This window comes from Monodon monoceros, unplaced genomic scaffold (assembly GCF_005190385.1).
Source record: "Monodon monoceros isolate NGI ecotype Baffin Bay Population unplaced genomic scaffold, NGI_Narwhal_1 Super_Scaffold_5, whole genome shotgun sequence".
Classification (NCBI taxonomy): domain Eukaryota; kingdom Metazoa; phylum Chordata; class Mammalia; order Artiodactyla; family Monodontidae; genus Monodon; species Monodon monoceros.
The window spans coordinates 62,391,199-62,416,925 of record NW_021703782.1 but is presented as its reverse complement, the minus strand read 5'-3'; the positions used below and the strand labels follow the sequence as shown (position 1 = coordinate 62,416,925).

The following is a 25,727-nucleotide window of genomic DNA, read 5'->3' as shown; positions in this document are numbered from 1 at the left end:
TCAAGTTTAAATCAGAACAGCAGGCTAATAATGAAGATGGGGTGCAGCAGAGAAACTTCTAAGGACAGTTCAATAAAAGATCAGTGAAGATCTTTGTGCCTGGATAAAACAACACCAAAAAACCCTTTTAGTTCTGTGTGGGAAATTGCAAGCCTGTTAGGTTTTATTTGTTGGTTTCATAGAAAGACCTTATAAAAATGTTGAAGCAGCTTGGCACCTGCACTGTTGGTTGAGAAGTTTCGTGGGGAGACTTCATTTAAACATTTTCCTGCTGTTGCTGTCTCATTTCCCTCTGTAATTCTGCCATTTCTCTTCCAGATTTGTTGTTGTTGTTGTTCTACTTTCTCTCCTTTTCCTGCCACTGTCTTGAGCTTTGCATCTGCTTAGACCCCTGTCTCGGCAGTGTGTTTGCCTGGTATCCCTGCCTCTGCTTACAGAACATGTCAGAATCCAAATTAATTTTTCTTCAGCTAATAATTATTGAGAGGTTCTATTTTGTGCACAACACTCTACAAAGAAATTCATAACCTGGTCTGAAACACCCGTGTCTTAGAACTTCTGCTCTGAAACACTGGGTAAGAAGTTTTGCCTAGAAAGAGCTACGTGATTGTGTTTATGAATCCACTGGTGAGCGTTGAGGGGATGAGACCCATGAGGCCTGCCATCTGCCTTCCCAGGACAACCACCTGGAGAAGTTCTTCACCCTCTGCCATTCCCTGGAAAGCCAGGTGACCTTCCCCATCCGTGTGCTGGACCAGAAGATCAGTGAAGCGGCTCTGGAGCACGAGCTGAAGCTCAGCATCATTTGCCTCAACTCCTCCCGCCTGGAGCCCCTTGTGCTCTTCCTGCACCTGGTGCTGGACAAGCTCTTCCAGCTGTTCGTGCAGCCCATGGTCATCGCTGGCCAGACAGGTAGGAGGCCTGGGGGCCTGGGAGGAGGCAGGCAGTGCCTTGTTTTATGAAACACGATTTTCCAGAAGTTCCAGGAGGAGGGCCAATGTGATCTTTCTGTTGAGGATGTGAGTCCAAGGGAAACCAAGTCCACTGCTATTTTTTTTTTTTTGGAGATTCCCTGTATGTTTTAAAAAAAGAAACATTAATATAGGATGCTTAAAATTATCGGGTTTTTTTTTACATTAATGTGTTGAATGACTGAAGCCAATCCTTTAAATTCCATTCCTAGTAATTGATGGTTTTCTTTTACCTCGAAGATATTTTTTGTTGACTTGACCAACAAGGGAATCCAACGTTTTAAAGAAATAAGACAACCCATATTCAATGGAAGGAAAGGAACTGTCTAAATTGAAATTCCTTTTTTATTGAGATAAAATGCACATACCATAAAATTCACTAAAGTGTACAATTCAGTGGTTTTTAGTATATTCATGATGTAATGCAACTGTCAGTACTTTCTAATTCCAGACCATTTTTATCAGCCTCAAATGAAACCCCATACTCCTGAACAGTCACCCCATTCTCCCCTCCCCTCAGCACGCCGCAAACACCCATCTTAAATGCTTACTTTTAACAAATGAACATTAAATACAATGTGTAAGACTTCCTTTGGAAATAATGTCATGTAGGGCCTGGGTCCAGTGGTTCTTCCAACTCCTGCAGGGGTAGACTGGCTGCTGTAGGGCATCTTTGTTTGACACTATTTTCAGCTGGGCTTGTATTAGTCTGTGCTCTCCAGCCCAGCAGATATCTTTGGGTACCATCCATGCTGCCAGTACTGTGCTTAGAGTTGTAGGTTTTGCAATAATAATCAAGAGCATATTGAACCTCAGAGGACTTACGATAAAATATAGCAAAGATCAGCACAGGACACAAGTCCTCAAATGGACACAGCTGAATACTGTTGGGGTGATGGTGAAGACATCCATCCGGGAGGATGAGGAAGGCCCCCAGAAAGAAGACTGCAACTGAGATGGCTTTGAAGTGGGCTTAGAGGGAAAGAAGCCAAAATGGGGACAGAGACTGGCAAAAGCGGAGGACCAGAGTGTCTGGATCAGAAAAAAAGTAGTTCAGAAAAAAGTGTCAAAACCACTTCTCTGGGAGTGTCAGAAAAGAAGGAGATAACACTGTTGGGCCGTGGAATATGAGTAAGTTGGTGGGGAGGGAGAAATGAACTTGTAGCCTAGGACACATGGGGGAGCTTTCAGAGCTAGGGAAGAGCGTGACCTCTGAATCCCTCAGTTTGCAGTGTATCCTGGGATGCATCTGCTGTGGCTCCACAGATAAGGCGTCCTACATTGTCGGCTAACTTTTCACACGTGTAGCTGTTGCCTCTCCAGCTAGAGGCCTGTGGAGTGGCCATCTGTACCCTCCCTGGATTTCCTTCTGCGCCCTCCACATATGTGGTGCACTGCTTTGTAGGCCCAGCTATGGAGTGTAGACTTGTTCACTAGACAGAACGTTCATTCACACATTTTGAGCCAATATTTGGGACTCCAGGGTGTTGGGACAGGCAGAATAGGTGGAGGCACTTGGTCTCCAAGCATTTATTCAGAACTTATCTGTGTCAGGCACCATGGAAGGCATGGTGGGGAGAGAAGAAAGTATGAGAAATGCACTTTGCTTCCAGCCTATCAGAGAGACAGAATTTCCCACTGGAAACAGCCCAAGAACCTTGTGATTTGGTGTCACTTAAGCCCTGTACTGAGTGGTGTCAGAGGCTTCATTGAGGAGGTGGGATGGTGCTTAGCATCGAAAGGTTAGTATGATTTTGTGGGTGGGAGCAAGGAGGGCTTTCTAGGTGAGGACAGCAGCACGAGCAAAATTGCAGAAGTGAGAAGCAGACGCGTGATGGGGACAGTATAAAGATTGCCTTATTTTAAGGAAGTTGAATTTGAGCAGAAGAGGATACCAGGTGGGATAAGTAGGGTGGAGCCAGACTGTGGAGGGTTTGGAGCTCCTCAACAAGAGAGTGTGCACGGTGAAGCATTGTTTGTACAGGTCCAGGGACTGACATGATACACATACGTTTTTAGATTAATCTGTACACCAAGAATCCATATTGTTCAACAGCCCATCTCAAACCATAGTGTGCGTAAGAATGACCTGGGCATCTTGTTAAAATGCAGATTCTGACTCAGTCGGTCCTGGGTGGGGCCTGAGATTCTGCATTTCTAATAAGATCCTAGGTGATACTGATGATGTCAGGACAGACCCCACTGAGTAGCACCACTTCACAGCATGGTTTAGAGAGGGGAGGAGGTCTGGACAGGCTCGCATCTTCGTCCTGAAAAACCACAGTGCTGGCAGAAGGAGGAAATGTGAAGTCCTTTGCAGTAAGCAGAGCTGGCATGCTGGAGCTTACTAAAACCACTCACCCTGCCCCAGGGGGTTCAGCCTGGTTCAGCCGGGTCAGTGGTCAGGACTCCTTGTCACTGCCCCAAAGAATGTTCCACCTCAGGCTCATTAAGGACTCACTGCAGGGCCGCCCATTTTTCTCTTGGTTCCTCAGCCAACTTCTCCCAGTTTGCCTTCGAGTCTGTGGTGGCCACCGCCAACAGTCTGCACAACAGCAAGGGCCTGGGCAAGGACCAGCATGGGAGGAACTGCCTGCTGGCCTCCTATGTGCACTACATCTTCCGCCTGCCCGAGCCGCAGAGGGACATACCCAAGTCAGGTAACGTCCCCCTGTCCCACCCACCACCCCACACCGGAGTATGGGAGCCTGGCGGGCAGCACACCCTCACCCCCACCCCACAGAATTCACAATAAAATTAAAAGCCCGAAAGTTAAATTTTTATCTTTCAGAATAAACAAAACTTACATGAATGCTGAAATTAAAAGTTCATGTCTCGGACTTCCCTGGTGGCGCGGTGGTTGAGAGTCCGCCTGCCGATGCAGGGGACGCGGGTTCGTGCCCCGGTCTGGGAGGATCCCACATGCCGCGGAGCGACTGGGCCCGTGAGCCATGGCTGCTGAGCCTGCACGTCCGGAGCCTGTGCTCCGCAATGGGAGAGGCCACAGCAGTGAGCGGCCCGCGTACCGCAAAAAAAAAAAAAGTTCATGTCTAGATTTTTCTCTCTTGCTTTCTATCTGCCTTCCTCCCTATTTTTATATTCTAAACACTTGTTTTTTCTGCCTATTTGATAATCCCTCACTGATCTTCACCCAGTCGGTACTTTTTTTTTTTAACATCTTTATTGGAGTATAATTGCTTTACAGTGGTGTATTAGTTTCTGCTTTATAACAAAGTGAATCAGTTATACATATACATATGTTCCCATATCTCCTCCCTCTTGCGTCTCCCTCCCTCCCACCCCTCTAGGTGGTCACAAAGCACCGAGCTGATCTCCCTGTGCTATGCGGCTACTTCCCACTAGCTATCTGTTTTACGTTTGGTAGTGTATATATGTCCATGCCACTCTCTCACTTTGTCACAGCTTACCCTTCCCCCTCCCCATATCCTCAGGTCCATGCTCTAGTAGGTCTGTGTCTTTATTCCCGTCTTACCCCTAGGTTCTTCATGACATTTTTTTTTTCCTTAGATTCCATATGTATGTGTTAGCATACGGTATTTGTTTTTCTCCTTCTGACTTACTTCACTCTGTATGACAGACTCTAGGTCTATCCACCTCACTACAAAATTTACAAGCAGCTCATGCAGCTCAATAACAAAAAAACAAACAACCCAATCCAAAAATGGGCAGAAGACCTAAATAGACATTTCTGCAAAGAAGATGTACAGATGGCCAACAAACACATGAAAGAATGCTCAACATCATTAATCATTAGAGAAATGCAATTCAAAACTATAATGAGATATCATCTCACACCGGTCAGAATGGCCATCATCAAAAAATCTACAAACAGTAAATGCTGGAGAGGGTGTGGAGAAAAGGGAACCCTCTTGCACTGTTGGTGGGAATGTAAATTGATACAGCCACTATGGAGAACAGTATGGAGGTTCCTTAAAAAACTACAAATAGAACTACCATACAACCCAGCGATCCCACTACTGGGCATATACCCTGAGAAAACCATAATTCAAAAAGAGTCATGTACCACAATGTTCACTGCAGCTCTATTTACAATAGCCAGGACATGGAAGCAACCTAAGTGTCCATCAACAGATGAATGGGTAAAGAAGATGTGGCACATATATACAATGGAATATCACTCAGCCATAAAAAGAAAGGAAATTGATTCAGTTGCAAATCCCTTCTTTTAAAAGCTGGAGAAGTGACAACAGATGCCTAGGATTCTAGGATCATAATGATAAGGAAAATAATATATATTTGAGAGCTGTGGTAAGCAGTGGCCCCTAAACTTTTCATTATGAAAAGATAAATCCCTTTTCTCATTTCCCCCAAACTAAACTTCTGAAATAAAAATTCATTTCTCCAGTCTTTTTATAATACTCAACCAGAACGTCTGGTCAGCATGATATAAAAAGTAGCATCAATAAGTTAACAAAATTCCAGGCTCTGACAAAGGAACTTGGGCATACTTATTACTCCATGCAGCCTCATTTCAAGTAAACCTGTAATTTTAAATGTTTTTTAAAAATACTCATAATATTCATAGACTCACATAATCACCTTTGAACACATGTAAATACTCAAAGGTGAGAAACATTGCTATACAGTGTATACTTATTCTCATAAGATTCAGGTGATTCCTTGGATTCTCAAATCTCAGAAATGCAAGACTCATAAAGCCGTCATCATTTAAATACTAAGAAATAAAAAATATCCACATTTCGAGCTTGTCTTCAGAAATCAGAACCTCGTGGGCTGTTTCCCCATGGCAAGAAGAAGCTGGAGATGAGGAGCAGCCCCTGTCTTTGGATGAGGCATGTGTTTCGTTTACCACAGTTCTCACCCCTCCCTACTGCCTCACACCCTATCTTTCCACCAAAACATTGCCTCCCTGGCCTCTCCTAGGCATTTGCTAATAAGACCCTAATTCCAAGACCTAATCTAGTGGGTTTCCACTCTACTATCTACCCCATCCCTCCTCAGTTCCTTCTCAAGTCCAATAAGTGACTCTGATTCGCTTTCTGTTGACATGTCTATACCTGGTGGGGTGCAGGCAGCCCCACTTCCTTCCCAGACCCTCGCTACCACACATACGGACGCACGTCTGCTGCCGCTGTGAGTTCAAAGCTGATGCAGGCCCGAGTGATGAGCAGCAGTAACCCAGACCTCGTGGGGACACACTCTGCAGCAGACGAGGAGGTTAAGAACATCATGTCTTCAAAGGTAAGGAAGATGTCAAACCCTGGAAAGAGACATGGGCTTTTTTATTTTTAACTAACACTTGGAGAGACAACACGAAATCAACCACTGCTGCTGCCCACTGGCTTGGTCAAATGCTCAGCTTTCAAGTTATTAATATTCTTTTCTTTTGAAGTGACTGAGATCATTCTGATGCCAGGCAAGACTGGCATTTGAAGGTATGCGCGGAGTTAGTGAACTCTGGTGGGAAGTTTCTCGGGCATAGCTGGTTTAGCTCCGTGGAGTTGATGAATACCATGAATTTTATCTTCCAGGAAAAAAATTTGGCTTTAACTGTTTTTGATGCCTAGAAAGACTGTTTTTTGTTTTATTTTTTAATAACTTGCCTTTTAGATTCATTAACATCCATAGATGGATTGATTATCCCATGTAAGAATCCCAAAGATCAAAGCCAAATTTATAAACAAAAACCGAGATCCTGGGAGGGTTGGTGACTTGCCCTAGATTGTTTCCCTCCATGAATTCTTTATGTTTTCTCATAAACTTTTTATTTTATAAAAGTTTTAGATTTATAGAATTATTGTCAATATATGACAGAAAATTTTTGTGTACTCAATGCATAGTTTCCCTGTTACTAATATTTTGCATTAGAACGGCACATTTGTCACAATTAATGAACCAATATTGATATATTATTATTATTAACTAAAGTTTATATTTTATTCAGATTTCCTCAGTTTTTTCCTAATGTCTGTTTTCTGTTCTAGGATCCCACCCAGGATACCACATTAGATTTTGTAGTGACGTTTCCTTAGCTCCTCTGGGTTGTGACAATTTCTTAGACTTTCCTTGTTTTTGAGGACTTTGACAGTTTTGAGGCATACTGGTCAGGTATTCTGTAAAACGTCTCTCGTTTGAAATTTGTAAAAATTGTGATATAATTCACATACCATAAAATTCACCCTTTTGAAGTGTATAATTCAGTGGTTTTTCATATATGTACAAAGCTACTATGAATTCTTAATCTGAATTTTCTTTCCAGTTATCTGTGGCCTCAGGGTGGCTAAGCTTTTGGAATAATGTCATTTCCTCTAATGAAGATAAATCATACTCTCTAGGTTTTGACATCATTCCCCTAACACAAACCACCTACTTGAGACAGTACATTGTGAGACAGGAAATCTGGAGACCAGGGTTGGGTCTCGATCTGATACCACCCAGGCCTGTGGTCATGGACAAGTCAATTCCTGCCCTGAGCCTTATTTTCCTCATCTCTGTAGAAGTTCTGAACCCTGGATGAATGTAAGAATCATCTATAGATCCACTCCTAGAGATTCTGATGATCTATAGGTTGTATCATATGAAATTGTTGATATTCTATCCTTTTTGACTTACAGAATCAACCCAGGGATGTGCCGGAGCTGGTTCATACCAGTTTCTGAGAGCTGATTGTTAAATTTTCAGGAACTTTCTGAACCAGGTGTTAAACGCAGACATTATTAAAAATTAAATTATATAAACTAACAAATAAGTTATATGGAAAACAAAGGTAATCTAAATGCAGTGTTCTGGAGCAGAATAGGACGTTAGTGGAAAAATTGGTGACATTCAAATAAAGTCTGGTTTAGTTAATAGTTAATGTGCCAATTTCTTAGTTTTGACAAATGTACCATATTTATGTAAGATATTAACATTAAGAGGAACTTGGTGAAGCGTATCCAAGAACCACCTTTGCAACTTGTCCATAAATCTAAAATTATTCCTTTTTTAAGGGAGTACTCAAACCTCATCCCTTCTTAATTACTTTACTACATTTTACTGTTATCTATGTTCTTGAGGTTATTTATGCCTACTGTACAGTGGTTTGCTACTGCACATCTCTTTGCAACACCATATTCGGTAATGTCATGTTAACTTGAAATCAGCTATGATGGAAGCCTTCACAAGCACAGAAATTGGCAGGTTCTACCAATCAGCCCCACCCCTCCGAGAGCAGGTTGTTAAGCATTTGCCAGCACAGCCTGGTTCAATTTTGCATCTAAGTCCTCTTTAAGCAGGATCTTTGCGGATCGCCGAGGGGCGAAGTGGTCAGCAGCTGTTATCCACAGACTTGATTATTATGGTTTCCTTTAATGAAAGTGAAAATATTAAATTTTCTCTGTGGACTAGGTTAAGAATTTTTAAATTATTCTGTAGTGAGGGGAAAAATTTTTGTCTAACTAGAAGTATCAAGCATGATCTTCCTGTCAGAAGTGGTTTTTTGACAATTTATTAAAGAGTGTTTAGGAGACTGGGTAAAGTACCATGCTAACCCACAGAGAGGTACTGTTCCCACACATTTTTTTTTCCTGCTCTTCCAATTAAGTCAGAGACTTAGAAAGTTGAAGGGACTGTTCAGCACCCGGTGGTTCTTAACTAGGATTTAACTATAGGTGGCTACACACCAACTAACAGTGAATATCTCAGGAGCAAGTAGAATTCGGTGTAACTTTACCTTGTTTGCTTTGTTTTATGTTTATTTTTGGCAGTTGTTTTACCTTTGTAACCAGAAAAAAAGAAAGAAAAAGAAATATGTTAACAATGAATTCTAAACTTGGGATTTCCAGGCCGTTGGCTCATCTTTCTGGGGACCACTGTCGGTTGACTGTTGAGTCATGGTTTGTGTATTTCAGATGGCTGATCGTAGCTGCATCCGGATGTCTTATTATTGCTCTGGCAATAATGATGCTCCAAGTTCAACAACAACCCCAAGGCCAGTCAGCAAAAAGGTACTGAACAGGCAGTGTGAGAATAATTTGCCCAGCCTCTCACTGTGATTGAAAACAGATGCCATCAAGTACTCTCCTGTCTTGTTCCTGCCCTCCTAACACACACACACACACACACACACACTCACTTTTGCAGCCCTGTCCCAGGTGCCCCATTTTTTGACCACCTAATTACCTACTAAGTGGTTCTCCAACTTACCATGCATCAGAAGTACCTGGGTGGCTTGTTAAAACTGACTGCTGGCCCTACCCCTAGAGGTTCTGATTCAATAGATCCGAAGTAGGGCCCAAGGATTTGTATTTCTGATAAGTTCCCAGCTGATGCCAATCCAGGAACCACACTTTGAGAACCTGAGAACTGCTGTATTAGCTTCTTTTTTGGTAAAAGGAGAGCTGGGGACAATTCATCCTCAAAAAGTGAATGGCAATAATTAGGTATCATTTATTTCAATATGGTATCAGACATGAAAAGCCTTGTAATTCTTTCCAGTCAGCCTTACCTCTGAGTTCAGAGACTTCACAAGCTGTTAAACTGCTCATCAGAAAGAATTCTTCATATTAAGAGGATTCTCCAGTTGTCACGTCATGTGTGGTCCAAGGGGTGGAGGATAAAGAAACTGTCTGCCCCAAGTTTTCTCCTCCGCCAGGCACCCAAGAGTCTCACAATTTTAGTAGCTACTTAAGGTCTTGAGTGTCTTTCAAGACCCCTATTAAAATGTAAATATGCTGATTGGAAGGATAACACAGGAAGCTCTTTGCAACAGCTAACACCGCTGGGAAAGATGTGTTAAACAGGCATGGAGGGAATGAGCTTCAGCACAGCTCACTTTGGACTGGCTGAGGGAAAGATCAGGCCTGAGGAGGCCCTAGTAGGGTCCAGCGCCTGCAGACTTGGCAGCAATACGGGCTCCATTTGTCTGGAAGGAGGTACCAGGTGTTAATTCTAACAGGAGGAGTAAAAGAAGATGTCATGAGGTGCTGAAAATAAATATTTCACCTACTTTAAATCTTAGCTTTGGGCTTCGCAGGGACTGATTACAAGTACCATTTTCCTTCTTAAAAACCATGATTTGCTTACAGCCTGGCTTGCTTCAGGCAGGGCCTGATTTCTTCTGGGCACATTTGCCTTGTTTTGATTTTGTTTCTGGTCATTTCAATGACCAGAAGAGAATCATTTCATTTCAGAGGGAGGTTTAACCAGTGTGTTTCCTTAATAGCTCAGCAAACTGGGTTTAGCTGCTTGGCTATTTTCTGTACCCTCCGGAGCAAGGTGTTCTTGTAATAATGTTGCCCGGTAAGCAACATAAATTACTTTAAGAAGCGGCTTATCCTCCTCTAATCTCCTCTTGCCTTAAGATTCTGACAGTCAAACTGACCTATTTTCCAGAGGTTACCTTTGAAGCTTGTGGAGCGTGTCTTCCCTACAATGGGAAGATCCTGGTGTAGCTGAGTTACATCAGGGCAAGCTTAGACCATCTGCTAGATTAACACGCAGCCCTGCACCTCTCCCAGGTGGGAGAGCTTCCCTCGTGTCTCGCAACAGCACACAACTGTGTTCACGTGTATTGAGATTATAAAGGTTTGACTCGCCTGACAGAATGAAGTGGGACCAATGACAAGCTGAAACACTTCAGCATTCTCCATTCATCCCCATTAACCGTCAGGGGATGTAAATAGTTTGAATACCCAGACATCTGCACAGAGATTTTTCCATTTGTCTCCTTTTAGTTTAGCTGAGTAACTCTCCAATTTTACTGTACATAAGAATCAGTAAATTGTGTTGCATGCCTGCTGTACACTGTGGGTAATTTAAAGGTTTGTCAAGGGTAAGCTTTGTTCTAATAAATTTTTGCTTTGGGTGTTGACTTTAAAACTTTATTTCCACATACGCCAGTACTCTAGGATGTGATATTAGGTTGTTCAAGTAGTTTCAGCTTTCTTATCCACTGAGGAATAAAAAATGAGTTCATCTGTATTTATTCTAGATTTTATGGTTGTAAAATGAATGGAATCCACAGAAAATGCCCAGACATCATTTCTGCCATCAGTTAGGGTGACCAGCTATCCCAGTTTCTCCGGGACTTAGGGGGTGCTTGGGATGTAGGACTTTCCATTTTAAGACCAGGACGGTGTTGACTGAAAAGAACGCACATCCTAAACGTTGAGAATTATGTTTTATTCGGGGACATTACCGAGAACTATAGCCCAGGATACAGTCTCTCAGATATCTGAGGGACTGTTCCAAAGAGGTAAGGGAAGAGCTAGGATATATAGGGATTTTTGCTGAAAAAAGACATGTAGTTGAACATCAAAAGATGTTCATGAAAAACAGACATCTCAAGTTAATGATTTTAGTGTTTTTTCTGTGTATGGGAAGATGCGAGAGTCTGAGCTCGTTGAAATTATTCCTTAGATATGCATCTTAACTGTCTAGGGCCAAGTATCCTGTTTTTGTTCATCCCGAATTCCCCCCAGGGTGCGCCGTCTGGGTCTCAGTGGCTGATGGCTTGATGGTCTGGAAACATTTGTTGTTCACTGGAATAAGCAGGCAACATTGTTTACTGAGATGACAGGCGACATTGTTTTTGTCCACAACAGTCTCAGGCAAACTGAGATGAGTTGGTTGCCCTACCTTTAGTCTTAAACTTGTTCCCCAGATAAAGCAGGGAATGGGAAGGATGCAAAAGGTGTAAAAAAATCACTGTCTGCTACATCTGTAGTCAGATGACTTGACAGGGAGTGTAGACATAAAGTGGAGCAACTGACCCTGGGACAAAGAAGTATAGAAGTTGGATGAGTTCAAGCTACTACCCCTATGCCTTTTAATGCAGACAATCTACTGATAAACCCAAACCTCGTTCCCACAAAGCCATAGCAGGATTATAAAAACAAAAAGGAGTTGAAATACCATCTAGACAGTGGTTCTTTGATTGAGGTCCCTGGACCAGCAGTGACAGCATCACCCGGGAACTTGTTAGAGATGCAGATTCTCAGGCCCCACCCCAGACCTACTGAATCTGAAACTCTGGAGGTGGGCTCAGCAATCTGTTCCTTAACAAGCTCTCCAGGGGGTTCTGACGCACATTCAAGTTTGAGAACCACTGCTACCAACTGAGTTTATCGATGAGAACATTGAGGGTAAGGGGAGGAACAGCTAACACGTGGTCACACAGAGGGTTTACGGTGGGACCTGGAAGGAAAAGAACAGAGTCTCAGTTCCGACTGCTACCCAGGAATGCTTCCCCCATAGAATGTATTAGCTTCACTCCCCTGCCGAGGCCAGTCCTTCAAATCCAGCTGTCCAGTAAGGTTTAGAAGCCCCATGTGCCCAGGTTTCCAGTGACTCAGAATGCTCTACTGCCTTTTCTTTTCAGGAAAGGATTAAAAATACACTCCTGCTGTGTCCCCTTCCTCCCTCGAAACTCCTGCCTGTGTTTGTGTGGCTCTGGGGATTTGGGATCCACACAGCCTTCTCCTACCTACTGAAAAGGCCTTCCAGCCTCAGGTTGTGTCAGCATTGACTCTGCCATCCACTGTGGTCTAAGACATCTAGGACACATACTAACAAGCTATTACAGTTGGGAAAAAAGAAAAGTGGGGTTGGCGAATAAAGCACCTAGTACAGACCATCATTATGTAAGTGTAATGTTTTTGTGTTTGTGTGTCCAGCATTTCCATGAGGAGCTTGCCCTGCAGATGGTGGTCAGCACTGGAATGGTGAAAGAAACAGTCTTCAAGTACTCCTGGTTCTTCTTTGAGCTTCTGGTGAGATTCTTGCATGTTTATATCTGTGCTCGGTAGGGCACGAAAAGCAGACAGGCAGTGAGGTTTCCCATGGTAAGAACTGACATCTTATCTACTGAATTGCTCCTGCAGAAAACCTGGGATCATTCCTTCAGTTTTAACTCTCCCTCACCCCTTCATCCATCTTCCACCAAATCTTACTGATTCCACCTTGAAAATCTACTTCTACCTGCCGTTTCTCACCAATCTTCACTGTGCCCCGCCTAGTCAAGTTGCCATCATGTCTGCATTCACTTCCTCTTTGCCCACCTGCATTCATTTGTGCCCTCAGCCCATCCAGTCTGCACAGGGCAACTCAAAATTAAGCAGATAATGACACTCCCCTCTTTAAAACCTTGCAGTGATTTCCAGTGTACGGGAAATAAAGCACACATTTTTCTCACGGCCTAAAAAGCCCCTGGATGTTTCTGTTTCCATTCATCTCTAACTTTATCTTAGACCCTATTCCCCCCCTCATTCAGCCACATTGTTTCCAGTTTGGTCCTTTGAAGATGCTGAGACCTTTTCAGCCTCAGAGCCTTCTTAAGATTCTTTCCCCTGTCCGTACCTTTCATGCCCCCCACATACATACACACTTTGGGAGTTCTCTTTAGGTTTCAGCTTTAGTGTCACCACTTCTGAGAGTCCATTTCTGACCACCTTCTACCATAATATATCTTCCACTCTATTCCTCTCCTTTTAAACACCTTCTTTATTTCCTTCCTAGCACTTATCACAATTTGTAATTGTTTTTCTCTTTTGCCTATTGGATTTCTAGGATTGGGGTCTATCTTCTTCATTATCTTATCTCTAGCCCCAGAACATGGCTTGGCATCGTTACAAGCACCAACTAATATTTGTTGGGGGGAAAAAATGAAACTTGTAAAACTGTTTACCTGCAACTTCTATCTGTTCTCTAGCAGAAAAGCAAAAGGTACAGCATAGTCTTTAATTTAAAAATAAAGAGAATAATAGTAATACCTATTTTATACTAGAAGTGAAAGGATTTTGCCATAAAGCCACTAGAATAAGCATTTTGTCAATGTTGATAAATTGAGATGCATTGCGAAATGAGGTGAAATGAAAAAGGTGTGAAAGCACAGACACTAACTACATAAAAATGCACATACAAACAATCCAGAGGATAGAGTGGACTGAGATTTAGTGATAGAATTAGCTTTATATTGACTGGGTTCTTTGCTCTGTGACACTGTTCAAGTGGATAATTATTTTTGAGAGAGATGGTAGGATTTTCACCTGAGCTCTAGTTTATCTATGTAAGTTCAAGCCCAAGTAAAAGAGAACAATACTGAACAATAAGACATAGAGGACAAGAGGGTCAAAGGAAACAAAAATAAACATGCATTGGGGAGGAAATGGGAAGTAGTGTGCAACAGAGTTAAAAAGAAGTGAGGCCCATGCCACAGAAGCACATCCAGGATGCAAATCCCTTAGAGTTTCACCAAGTTCCCACCCCTCGTTTGAGAAAGGTATTGCTAGCGAGATGCCTTTTCCAAACACAGTCCCAGATGCCTGCAGCAGAATCACCTAGGGTGCTTAGTGAGAATAAAGCAGATCTGGAGCCCCTCCCTAGAATACTGAGTGCAATGAGGAGGGGGAAGCCGGCGGTGCATGATCCTGTCTGCCCAGGTGCCTTCCAAGCATGCTGAAGATCCACTAGTCCACACCACCTCTGCTCTGTGAGGCCCAAACAGAGCTAAGGGTCTCTATATGCAGCCAGCACCAGGAGTTTGCATTCTAAAAGCCAAGCTGATTCAGGTGGGTGGCTGCAGCTCACAAGTCTTGGAGCAACCACATTAGCAGTGAGACATGAGCTTTGCAATCCGGCAGGAAGAGGCTGGCCATAAACTCTGTCTTGAGGCAAGAGAAGGATCAAAACCACCACTGTGTGCCCAGTACATCCTGTTTCTATGTACCCATCCCACCACCATCAAGTTTCTCCATAAAGAGGATTTACTCAGGTGGTAATCCGTCTATAGATAATTCATACAAATAATCTTCAACTGAGTTGATCTGCCATATTGCAAATTTTAAAAGACATGATGCAAAAACTCACTTTGACATTGTGGAATCTCTTAGAAGAGAGTCCCAAAGGAAAGCAGTATCTCAGTTCAAAGATGTTTCATGTCATTTACTCACACATATGCACACATATGCACACACTTCACCTAATCATTCTTAGATCTTATTTAGTAGCTATGTATTATAAGCTCTATCGTGAGCAGTTATCCCCGGTGCAAACACAGGACTCTGAGGCTAAGGAGGGGTTTGCCCAGCCCTCTCAGCCAGGGAGGGGCAGGGCCTCAGTTCCACAATGCTCTGGTCCAAATTCTGTTCCTCTGCCATTTTGCTTCTCCTTGGAAGCGTAACGTGACAAAACATTTTCTTAGCCTAACGTATTAACAACGTGCGAAACCTTTGTATTCTGAAGTCAACTTGAATGGAGTGCTGCAATCACTAACTCAGCATCGCTAGCCCTGAATGGCTCCTCGTGGCACCTTAGAGCTCTCTTTCAAAGGCAAGTTCGCATTCTCTGCAAATGTAATGATACTCTGTCCTTCATATAATACCAGTGACAGCTGGCGTCCCCAAGGAAGGAAAAATAATAACACCTAAAATGTGTTGAGCATCTCTGTACATGCTAGGTACCCTTGTAAGCATTGTAAGCATCATCTGGTTGAATCCTCAGACGACCCTCAGGCAGGAGCTTTCCATCATCCCCAGTTTACAGGTGGGGTTGGAGGAAGGGGGAGGCCATAAGGAGAAGTCTCCAGGTCCGCCAAAGACTTCATCAGTACCACTTCAGTGCCCCTAACTGCAGGGATCTGAGAACCATGGAACAGGTGAAAATTGCTTTTGATCTTGCACATTTATTTACTAGGACTCAGTAGGCTCAGGGAAGAAAGCAAAAGCTAAAGCTGATAGCCCTCCTTCCTCTAGGAGTCCTTTATGGTAAACAGCTGCAGAAGCTGGAAAGAAAGTCCTACTGATACGAGTGCTTGGAGGGGGTTGGTCAACATGCAGATCACCCAGGGCTCTGCAGGTTATAACTAAGTATGTTAGGGTCCTCGTGAGACAGCGTTAACATTGCTCAAAAGAGTTAACTGAAAAGCATTTATCAAAGGGACTTTGCCCAGGGTATGTGCCAGGTTACAGGAGCAGATAAGGGTTGGTGAGGCACCCTGGGAGCAGAAGGCGCTGGAAGCATTTCTCTCTCCTAGCTCTAAAGAAGCAAGGGTATGGAATAGTGTAACTGGGGGCAAGAGAAAGCTGAGGCAGAGAAGAGGGTCCACGTGACAAGGAGCTGGCATCTTAGAGAAACACTGCCACTGCCAGAAGCACGCTGCACGGGGATGAGGGCAGTGGAGTGGATGCGTACGTGGACCACTCTTCTCCCGCCCACTGGTCCCCTGATGGTGCCTCCCATTTGCCAGGTCCAAACAGAAGCCTAAGTTCAAGGAGTCCTGAATGATGTTGTCTATAGGGATCAGCTTCCCAGGGCTCAGAGATAGATGGAGAAGGGCAAGAAAGGGAGCTGGAGTTTGCATATGGAGGCAAATGGAGACTATCAGCCCCAGCCAGAACTTTGCAAGGAAACCAATCTTGGACCCAGACGGGACGCCCAGTCCTCCACGCATTGCTTTTGCATTTGCCTTACAGATGCCTAGGAAGTTGTTGCAAAACCAAAACAGTTTTTTTCCCAAGAAGCTTGAGGAGAAAGGAGCGACGGCCTCCTTGGGCTTAGCCAACAACCTGGGCAATTTAACACCCTTTAGTTGTATTAATGCCCACGTGCTAATGAACAGCCACTTTGGCATCAGAGCTGTTGAACACAATCCTTGGGCAGATTTCACACTTGCTAATGAATAAATTCCCATGCTTCTAGAAACTGCTGAGCCAGACTTTGGGGATCCAGAGGTAAATGGTGACCCAGTTTACCCAGGACATGAAGTTCTACACCAAGGGGTTCTTGGTATCCCAGCTTTGAATGGGTCACAGAGGCCAATGTGGAGGAAAATATTTTCCTGCCTTATCCCACCCTACAAATAACGGGCCAAGTCTCCACTACTATTTCCACTGGGTGTTCCTCTCTTGAGATGCAAAGAACATAGTAGTTGGCAAGTAGCTGACAGTCTGGCAAGAGGCCAGTGGTTGGAAGTATGGTATTGTGAGGATTATCTGTTTGTTTGTAGGATGGCCACACTCAGCAGGCAGGAGGCAAACACAAGAGTGAGTTCTAGAAGCCGGGTGCTGGGGTGGGTTAGGCAGCAGGGAATCAGGAGCAGGTAGCTCTAAACAAAGGGGCCTCGTCTTCCTCGGTCCTTTGTTAGGATCATAGTGAGAGAGGCGTTTTGTCAGACAAATATTGGGTCCAGTTCCCACCTCTCATTCAGGTCTTCCATCAAATACATGTGACTCTGCGGGGTACAGACACTTTAGTGTGTCCTGAGCCAAGGGGGACTCTACTGTGAAGAGAAACTGTGGTTCTTACCCTGGGCTTCAGGATTTTATGTTCTTAGATCTTCCCCAAACTGGCTATGGCATTATCTGAACACAGAAAACACATTTACCTATCTGTATGTTTTCACTTCTTAACTTACCTCTTCTGTGTTTTGTTTTGTTTTGGTTAATCTCTGTTTATCTCAGTGCTAAAAATATTGCCACCCCTGCATTCTTAGAAACAGAAGTCTGTGGTTAGCGCTCTTGGGAGTGAAAGTCATTTTCCCCTCTTCTTCCAGCCCTGACCTAGTGGGTCACCTTCAGGCCAGTGTGGGTGGTTTAAGTTCCAGGGCCATTTCTTTATGCAGTGACTCTCAGACTAGTGTGGACACATTTATGGAAAGGGTAGGCACCTGACCACAGCCTCTCGCAGCCTTTCCCATCAGACTGTTCCTCCTAGCTCTGAGCAGCTTCCAGCAAGACGCAACCTCAGGCTGTATCAAAAGAGGGTGTATTGACCCATAATCTCCTGGCCCAGGAAGAAGTCCAAAAAATAAGCACGATTTTGACTTAAAATTGTGGTAGGCATTGAGCTGGTATTGTACTAGTCATAATACAGAGAATCACTGATGGATATACAGGTTTTTATTTAAACTACATATACATTAAATATGTATTTTAAATATATAATTATATCATATAAATGTATACATAGATATGTATATTTAGCAAGCTAGTCGTATAAAACTCAGAACATAATTTCTCCTAGAGGTAATGTTCCAAGCAGTGGTTAAGTTTCCAGCTAGCACACTATAGAATTGTTTCTGGAAAAACTGCTCTCCTGTTCAACTGGAAACTTGACATAAGATTACCATTTCTCTCTTCTTCTCCTTGCTGTAGTTTCAGAGACAGAAATTACTTCAGTTCACATCAAAAACAGTCTCATAAACACTTCCTCTTTCTGGAATGTGTTGTGTGCCGTGATAGGGTGGTGCCTCAGTGGCCCTAGGGGCCCAGTCTAGGTCTGCCTTCCCAGTTGAGAGAAAGGGAGTCTTGTGACACCGCAGCTAAAGAATTAAGCTCCCTGGCTTTGTCAGCAGCAAGAAGGGAGCCCCTTGACTTGGGGTCAAGAAGGGGGCACCCTTCCCACCTCCTGCCACCATGGTAACCATCCGGGTGTCAGGAGCGTTTTTCAGATCAGAGCCTGCTTGGGCAACCACCAGCACAGATAGAGTGTTAGAAAGTCCATTGTTAATGAGCTTTTCTTCCAGGCTTTTCCCCTTTTCCACAGTGTACAAGCAGGTCACCAGTTTCCACATTGACATTTCCCCTATCTTCTCTGCAGGTGAAAAGCATGGCCCAGTATGTACACAACATGGACAAACGGGACAATTTTCGGAGGACTCGTTTTTCCGACCGTTTCAAAGATGACATAACTACTATTGTTAATGTGGTCACCTCGGAGATTGCAGCCCTTTTAGTAAAACCTCAGAGGGTAACTGTGTCATTTTACTCTTTACTTTCTGAAATTTTTTACCTTGGGCATATGTTATTTTCATAATCAAAGAAAAAGAAGCATCATCTTAAAACAGTAATTAAAATGGAACTAACATACTGCATAACAACTAAAAGCAGTATGTTATACTGGACAGGAGCCTGGGGTGGGGCTGGGGACTGCTAGCAAGAAATTACAATATGGAATTGCAATAGTTTAAATTATTGTATCAGTATAGCCACGAGAGATAATATTCTTATTCTTAGGAAATATACCCTGAAGTATTATGAGGTAAATGGGCATGATATTTGCAACCTACTTTCAAATGGTTCAGAAAAAAAATTGTATATGCAGAGAGAATGATAAAGCAAATGTAGCAAAATGTCAAGTATTGATGCGTCTAGTTAAAGGAGTTCTTTTTACTATTCTTGCACCTTTTCCTTAAGTTTAAAATTATTTCAAAGTAGAAAATTAAAAAAATATGTAAAATGAAATAAAACAGAATTCTAAAATTTGAAGCAGAATTTAAAATTCTAGGGGCTTCCCTGGTGGCGCAGTGGTTGAGAGTCCGCCTGCCGATGCAGGGGATGCTGGTTCGTGCCCCGGTCCGGGAGGATCCCACATGCCGCGGAGCGGCTGGGCCCGTGAGCCATGGCCGCTGAGCCTGCGCGTCCAGAGCCTGTGCTCCGCAACAGGAGAGGCCACAACAGTAAGGGGCCCGCGTACCGCCAAAAAAAAAAAAAAAATTCTATAAAATTTGAAGCAGCAGTGATCATTATTAATACCTTTATCATTATGAAGAATTTGTATGCTACCATACAAATACTCAGGAGAAGAAATTTCCATTTGGTTATTTCTTATGGCAAACTTTGTGAGAGCGGCAATGGTGTCTCCATTTTGGCAGGCATGAAAAATGAGGCACAGTGAGGTTGATAAATTTTCCAAAAGTCACACAGCTAGCAGCAAAGTCAAGACTGAAGATTCCAAGCCCAGAATATTCAGTCTCTTAAGGAGTGGTCCATGTGGAGCATGCTAAAAGCATGAGGACCTGCCACTCCATGGTAACTGTGGAAACTACCAAGTCTCCATCCATGCCAGTGGCTGGTCAGCTTGGCCTGAATTTGCAAACTGTACGTGATAACAAGAGGAAAATATTTTAAAATCATATTTTCAATAGTGTCAGAGCAAATTGATTTATACTTCTGAGAATAAAGGACATAAACATGAAAAAGTGAATCCCCAATTGCTCTGAAGTGCTGTGAAAATCCCTCATAAATATGAGCACTGAGAAGTAATACAAACAAAACCATGGCCTCAATTCATGCAAGAGTTGACCATGTATGACTCTGACCTCCCTTAAGCTGAGAATGCTGTCTAATTGGAGAAAAAAAAAATCCTGGCTTCCCTGGTGGCGCAGTGGTTGAGAGTCCGCCTGCCGATGCAGGGGACATGGGTTCGTGCCCCGGTCCAGGAAGATCCCACATGCCACGGAGCGGCTGGGCCCGTGAGCCATGGCCGCTGAGCCTGCGCGTCCGGAGCCTGTGCTCCGCAACGGGAGAGGCCACAACAGTGAGAGGCCTGCGTACTTCAAAAAAAAAATCCTTAAGTAAAAACGGGTTTTTTTATCCTGATTAGATTTTCTGCAACAGTCCTTACAAATTGAGCCTATCTCATTGAAGATAGTGAATACATTTCAAGTTACTTTTGCCAAAACAATAGTTACCAGAATTAAATAAATTATAGTAGAGCAATATAAAGAAATATAAGAAACACGAGAAACCAGAATGTGGGAAAATGTTCATAGTATAATGTTGAATGAATAAATTCAGGACCCTGTTGTAGATAGAGAATGAGCTCAATTATATACAAATAAATATGCACGTAGGAAAAAAAGCCTAGAAGGAAATGTATCTAAATATTAACAGTAGATAAGGAATTACTTCATTCAATACTCATGGCATCAATTAAGTTCTAAATTATATTTGCTATAGTTTTGCAGGGTTACCTGCTTTGCTCAGTATCTTCCAGAGGGACACTGGCTAAAAACATAGGACCTGCCTGTCCCAACTTTCCCATCAGAGACCTGGGAGTTTATGACCAGGGTTTACCACCAAATGATGTGGGTGTTTGTATGTTTGTTTTTAAGGAAATTGAACAGGCGGAAAAGATCAACATCAGCCTGGCTTTCTTCTTGTATGACCTCCTCTCACTCATGGATCGTGGCTTTGTGTTTAACCTCATCAAACATTATTGCAACCAGGTGAGTGTTCCCTCAGACCCAGCCCTGTTGTTCTGGTTCCTTCCCATCTGATGTGATGCTCATTGCTGTGGCATGCTCTTTTGTTCATTGCCAAGTTAGGCAACTTGACTCTTGTACATTCCGGGTTTTGTGGTATATTCTTCAAGTCATTTGTTTTGTGCCATGGACGTCTGTAGACACACTGGTTTGTGTGAATTCCTGAAGCATTTACCAACCCAGCACAGAAGAGCCAACAAGTTAATCTACGGGAATTGAAATTTATTAGTGATATGAGCTGCTTTCTTCAATTTAACAGAAATTACATGACTGTAGCATTCAGTCTTTGACCAGGTATAGAACTGAAAATATGAGGTCTCTTTTCTCCTATCAGGGTAATTAATTAAATTGTAGTTGTGAAATTCTGACATTAAAGAACCCTGGTAAAATCAAAGAGACTGAATTTGACCTGGCATGAAGCAAATACTGTCCTCTGGTGTATCTGTAGAGGACTGGTTCCAAGACCCCTCCCCAGCTCCCCCAAGGATACCAAAATTCATGGATGCTCAAGTCCCTTCTATAAAATAGCATAGTATTTGCAAATAATTTACACACATCCTCCCACATACTTTAACTCATCTCTGGATTACTTATAATATCAAGTATAATGTAAATTCTATAAACTAGTTGCCAGTACACATTCAAGGTTTGCTTTTGGGAATTTTCTGGATTTTTTTTTCTGAATAGTTTTCAATTCTCAGTTGGTTGTACGCATGGATACAGAAACTGTGGATACAGAGGGCCGACAGTATTTTATAATCCAGGAGCATCTTATCAGTGCCCCAGATTTTTCAAATGGAATTCTTCTTTTGTTCTCTATCCTCCTCAAACTGTCCCAACAATAGAAATGTAAGTAGCAGTTATTACTGCTGCTGCTCCTTTCCTTCCATATTCCTACTCTAGGACCACCACCACTATCCTTGCCACTAACATCACTACCCGCCACCACTGTCTTCACTGCCACCAGTATCACCACCCACCACCTCCACCATCACCATCACTGTCACCACCCCTGGTTTCTTCCACCCCTGGACAAAGCACTGTGTTAAGCACTTTATAGAAATTGTATCATTTGATCCTTGCAAGGTGTCATTGTCAACATTTTGCAGATTATAAGGCTGAAATTTAGAGGAGTTATGTAACTTCTCCAGGGAAGAAAGAGCCATGGCTACCTAACTCGAGGTACAGTAGGTTAATTACTCTGTACCTTAGATAAGTCATTAAATTTCTTATCTAGGAAATTAGTGACCTTAGATAAGTCATTACATTTCTATGGGTCTCATTTCCTCATCTGTAAAATAAAAGGATCTCCTCTCCCCAGTGAAAAGACCATGACTATTCTAAAGAGACTCCTAATACGGAAGATGACTTATAAAAAGCGAATCCTAAGGAAACATCAGAAGTCCCAGAGCACCAACATCTTGTGCAGCCTGACCTCCTGACCCTGCATTGATCTTCTGTCCCTATCCCACCAGATTGGAGTGGTGGAGGAATGTGCCATTTCTCTTTGCCATCCCCCTCAGGTGTTTAGGATGGCAGGTCACTGGATGAATTGCAAATATAAATTAATATGTTTTTCAAAACTTCAAGTTGAATATATGGAAAGGAGATACTGGAACACCACTATAAGCCCAGGGTTAGCCTCTGTTAAAGAAAAAATTTATGCATGACACATGGTAATCTGTAAGGCAGACTTTATTCAGGACCATCGTGATAGGTGTAGGGACCACTGCACCACAGTTTTTCAGTAGGGGAGAGAGATTGTGTTCAACTCTGAATACAACAGGAAAAATGCCAATTTATAGCCAAGGAACAGGGTAGGAATCGTCAGTGGATGAAAAATTACTAAGAGGAAACTTCAGGGGTAAAGGAAGAATTCTGGCCAAACTAACCTAACAGGATTTTGCTGAAGGCAGGCCAGGTGATCATATACCACCTGGGGGATGGTGAGGGATGAGGAATTTGGTCAGATCTCAAGAGTGATCAGATATCAAGGGTGAGGGATTCTGGCTAAACTGACTTAGCAAGATCCTTGTGAAAACTGGGCCACCGAGGCTACTGCTTTGGGTCCTGACCTTTGCAAAGGATGTTTTGGGAACTGCACTTTACTCTTTCCTAAACATTGCTAAAATTATTTTTGAAATTTCTGTCTTCATGGAAGTTTCAAGGGACCTATGAAAGATGGCCACAATGTGGTCTTCTTTCAAATGCAAATATCTTGTGCTTTCATAGAAAATATAAACAGACCAATCACAAGCACTGAAATTGAAACTGTGATTAGAAATCTTCCAACAAACAAAAGCCCAGGACCAGATGGCTTCACAGGCAAATTCTATCAAACATTTAGAGAAGAGCTAACACCTATCCTTCTCAAACTCTTCCAAAATATAGCAGAGGGAGGAACACTCCCAAACTCATTCTACGAGGCCACCATCACCCTGACACCAAAACCAGACAGAGATGTCACAAAAAAAGAAAACTACAGACCAATATAACTGATGAACATAGATGCAAAAATCCTCAACAAAATTCTAGCAAACAGAATCCAGCAGCACATTAGAAGGATCATACACCATGATCAAGTGGGGATTATCCCAGGAATGCAAGGATTCTTCAATATACGCAGATCAATCAATGTGATACACCACATTAAGAAACTGAAGACTAAAAACCATATGATCATCTCAATAGATGCAGAAAAAGCTTTTGACAAAATTCAACACCCATTTATGATAAAAACCCTCCAGAAAGTAGGAATAGAGAGAACTTACCTCAACATAATAAAGGCCATGTATGACAAGGCCATATATGACAAACCCACAGCCAACATCATTGTCAATGGTGAAAAACTGAAACCATTTCCACTAAGATCAGGAATAAGACAAGGTTTCCCACTCTCACCACTATTATTCAACATAGTTTTGGAAGTTTTAGCCACAGCAATCAGAGAATAAAAAGAAATAAAAGGAATCCAAATTGGAAAAGAAGACGTGAAACTGTCACTGTTTGCAGATGACATGATACTATACATAGAGAATCCTAAAGATGCTACCAGAAAACTACTAGAGCTAATCAATGAATTTGGTAAAGTAGCAGGATAGAAAATTAATGCACAGAAGTCTCTTGCATTCCTATACACTAATGATGAAAAATCTGAAAGTGAAATTAAGGAAACACTCCCATTTACCATAGCAACAAAATGAATAACACACCTAGGAATAAACCTACCTAAGGAGACAAAAGGCCTGTATGCAGAAAACTATAAGACACTGATGAAAGAAATTATAGATGATACAAACAGATGGAGAGATATACCATGTTCTTGGATTGGAAGAACCAACATTGTGAAAATGACTATACTGCCCAAAGCAATCTACAGATTCCGTGCAATCCCTCTCAAACTACCAATGTCATTTTTCACAGAACTAGAACAAAAAATTTCACAATTTGTATGGAAACACAAAAGACCCCGAATAGCCAAAGCAATCTTGAGAAAGAAAAACGTAGCTGTGGGAATCAGGCTCTCTGACTTCAGACTCTACTACAAAGCTACAGTAATCAAGACAGTATGGTACTGGCACAAAAACAGAAAGATAGATCAATGGATAGAAATAGGATAGAAAGCCCAGAGAGAAACCCATGCACATATGATCACGTTATCTTTGATAAAGGAGGCAAGAATATACAATGGAGAAAAGACAGCCTCTTCAATAAGTGGTGCTGGAAAAACTGGACAGCTACATGTAAAAGAATAAAATTAGAGCACTCTCCAACACCATACACAAAAATAAACTCAAAATGGATTAAAGACCTAAATGTAAGGCCAGACACTATAAAACTCTTAGAGGAAAGCATAGACAGAACACTCTATGACATAAATCACAGCAAGATCCTTTTTGACCCACCTCCTAGAGAAATGGAAATAAAAACAAAAATAAACAAATGGGACCTAATGAAAGTTAAAAGCTTTTGCACAGCAAAGGAAACCATAAACAAGACGAAAAGACAACCCCCAGAATGGGAGAAAATATTTGCAAACGAAGCAACTGACAAAGGATTAATCTCCAAAATATACAAGCAGCTTATACAGCTCAATATCAAAAAAACAACCCAATCCAGAAATCGTCAGAAGACCTAAATAGACATTTCTCCAAAGAAGATATATAGATTGCCAACAAACACATGAAAGAATGCTCAACGTCACTAGTCATTAAAGAAATGCAAATCAAAACTACAATGAGGTATCATGTCACACCACTCAGAATGGCCATCATCAAAAAATCTACAAACAATAAATGCTGGAGAGGGTGTGGAGAAAAGGGAACCCTCTTGCACTGTTGGTGGGAATGTAAATTGATACAGCCACTATGGAGAACAGTATGGAGGTTCCTCAAAAAACTAAAAATAGAACTACCATATGACTCAGCAATCCCACTGCTGGCAATATACTCTGAGAAAACCATAATTCAAAAAGAGTCATGTACCAGAATGTTCATTGCAGCTGTATTTACAATAGCCAGGACATGGAAGCAACCTAAGTGCCCGTCGACAGATGAATGGATAAAGAAGATCTGGCACATATATACAATGGAATATTACTCAGCCATAAAAAGAAACAAAATTGAGTTATTTGTAGTGAGGTGGATGGACCTAGAGACTGTCATACAGAGTGAAGTAAGTCAGAAAGAGAAAAACAAATACCGTATGCTAACACATATATATGGAATCTAAAA

At 42.4% G+C, this 25,727-nt stretch overlaps 1 protein-coding gene across 4 annotated transcripts in view; it reads left to right on the top strand.

Annotated features, from left to right (window-relative positions):
- Positions 1-25,727, top strand: part of DOCK8 (dedicator of cytokinesis 8) — a 227,034-nt gene that overhangs the window by 145,473 nt on the left and 55,834 nt on the right. For all 4 annotated transcript variants that reach the window (XM_029202019.1, XM_029202020.1, XM_029202021.1 and 1 more), the window contains 7 exons: positions 678-912; positions 3,467-3,631; positions 6,046-6,215; positions 8,864-8,959; positions 12,629-12,724; positions 18,549-18,698; positions 20,845-20,958. In XM_029202019.1, the coding sequence (XP_029057852.1) occupies positions 678-912; positions 3,467-3,631; positions 6,046-6,215; positions 8,864-8,959; positions 12,629-12,724; positions 18,549-18,698; positions 20,845-20,958 (1,026 nt within the window). The remainder of the gene's footprint in view (positions 1-677; positions 913-3,466; positions 3,632-6,045; positions 6,216-8,863; positions 8,960-12,628; positions 12,725-18,548; positions 18,699-20,844; positions 20,959-25,727) is intronic.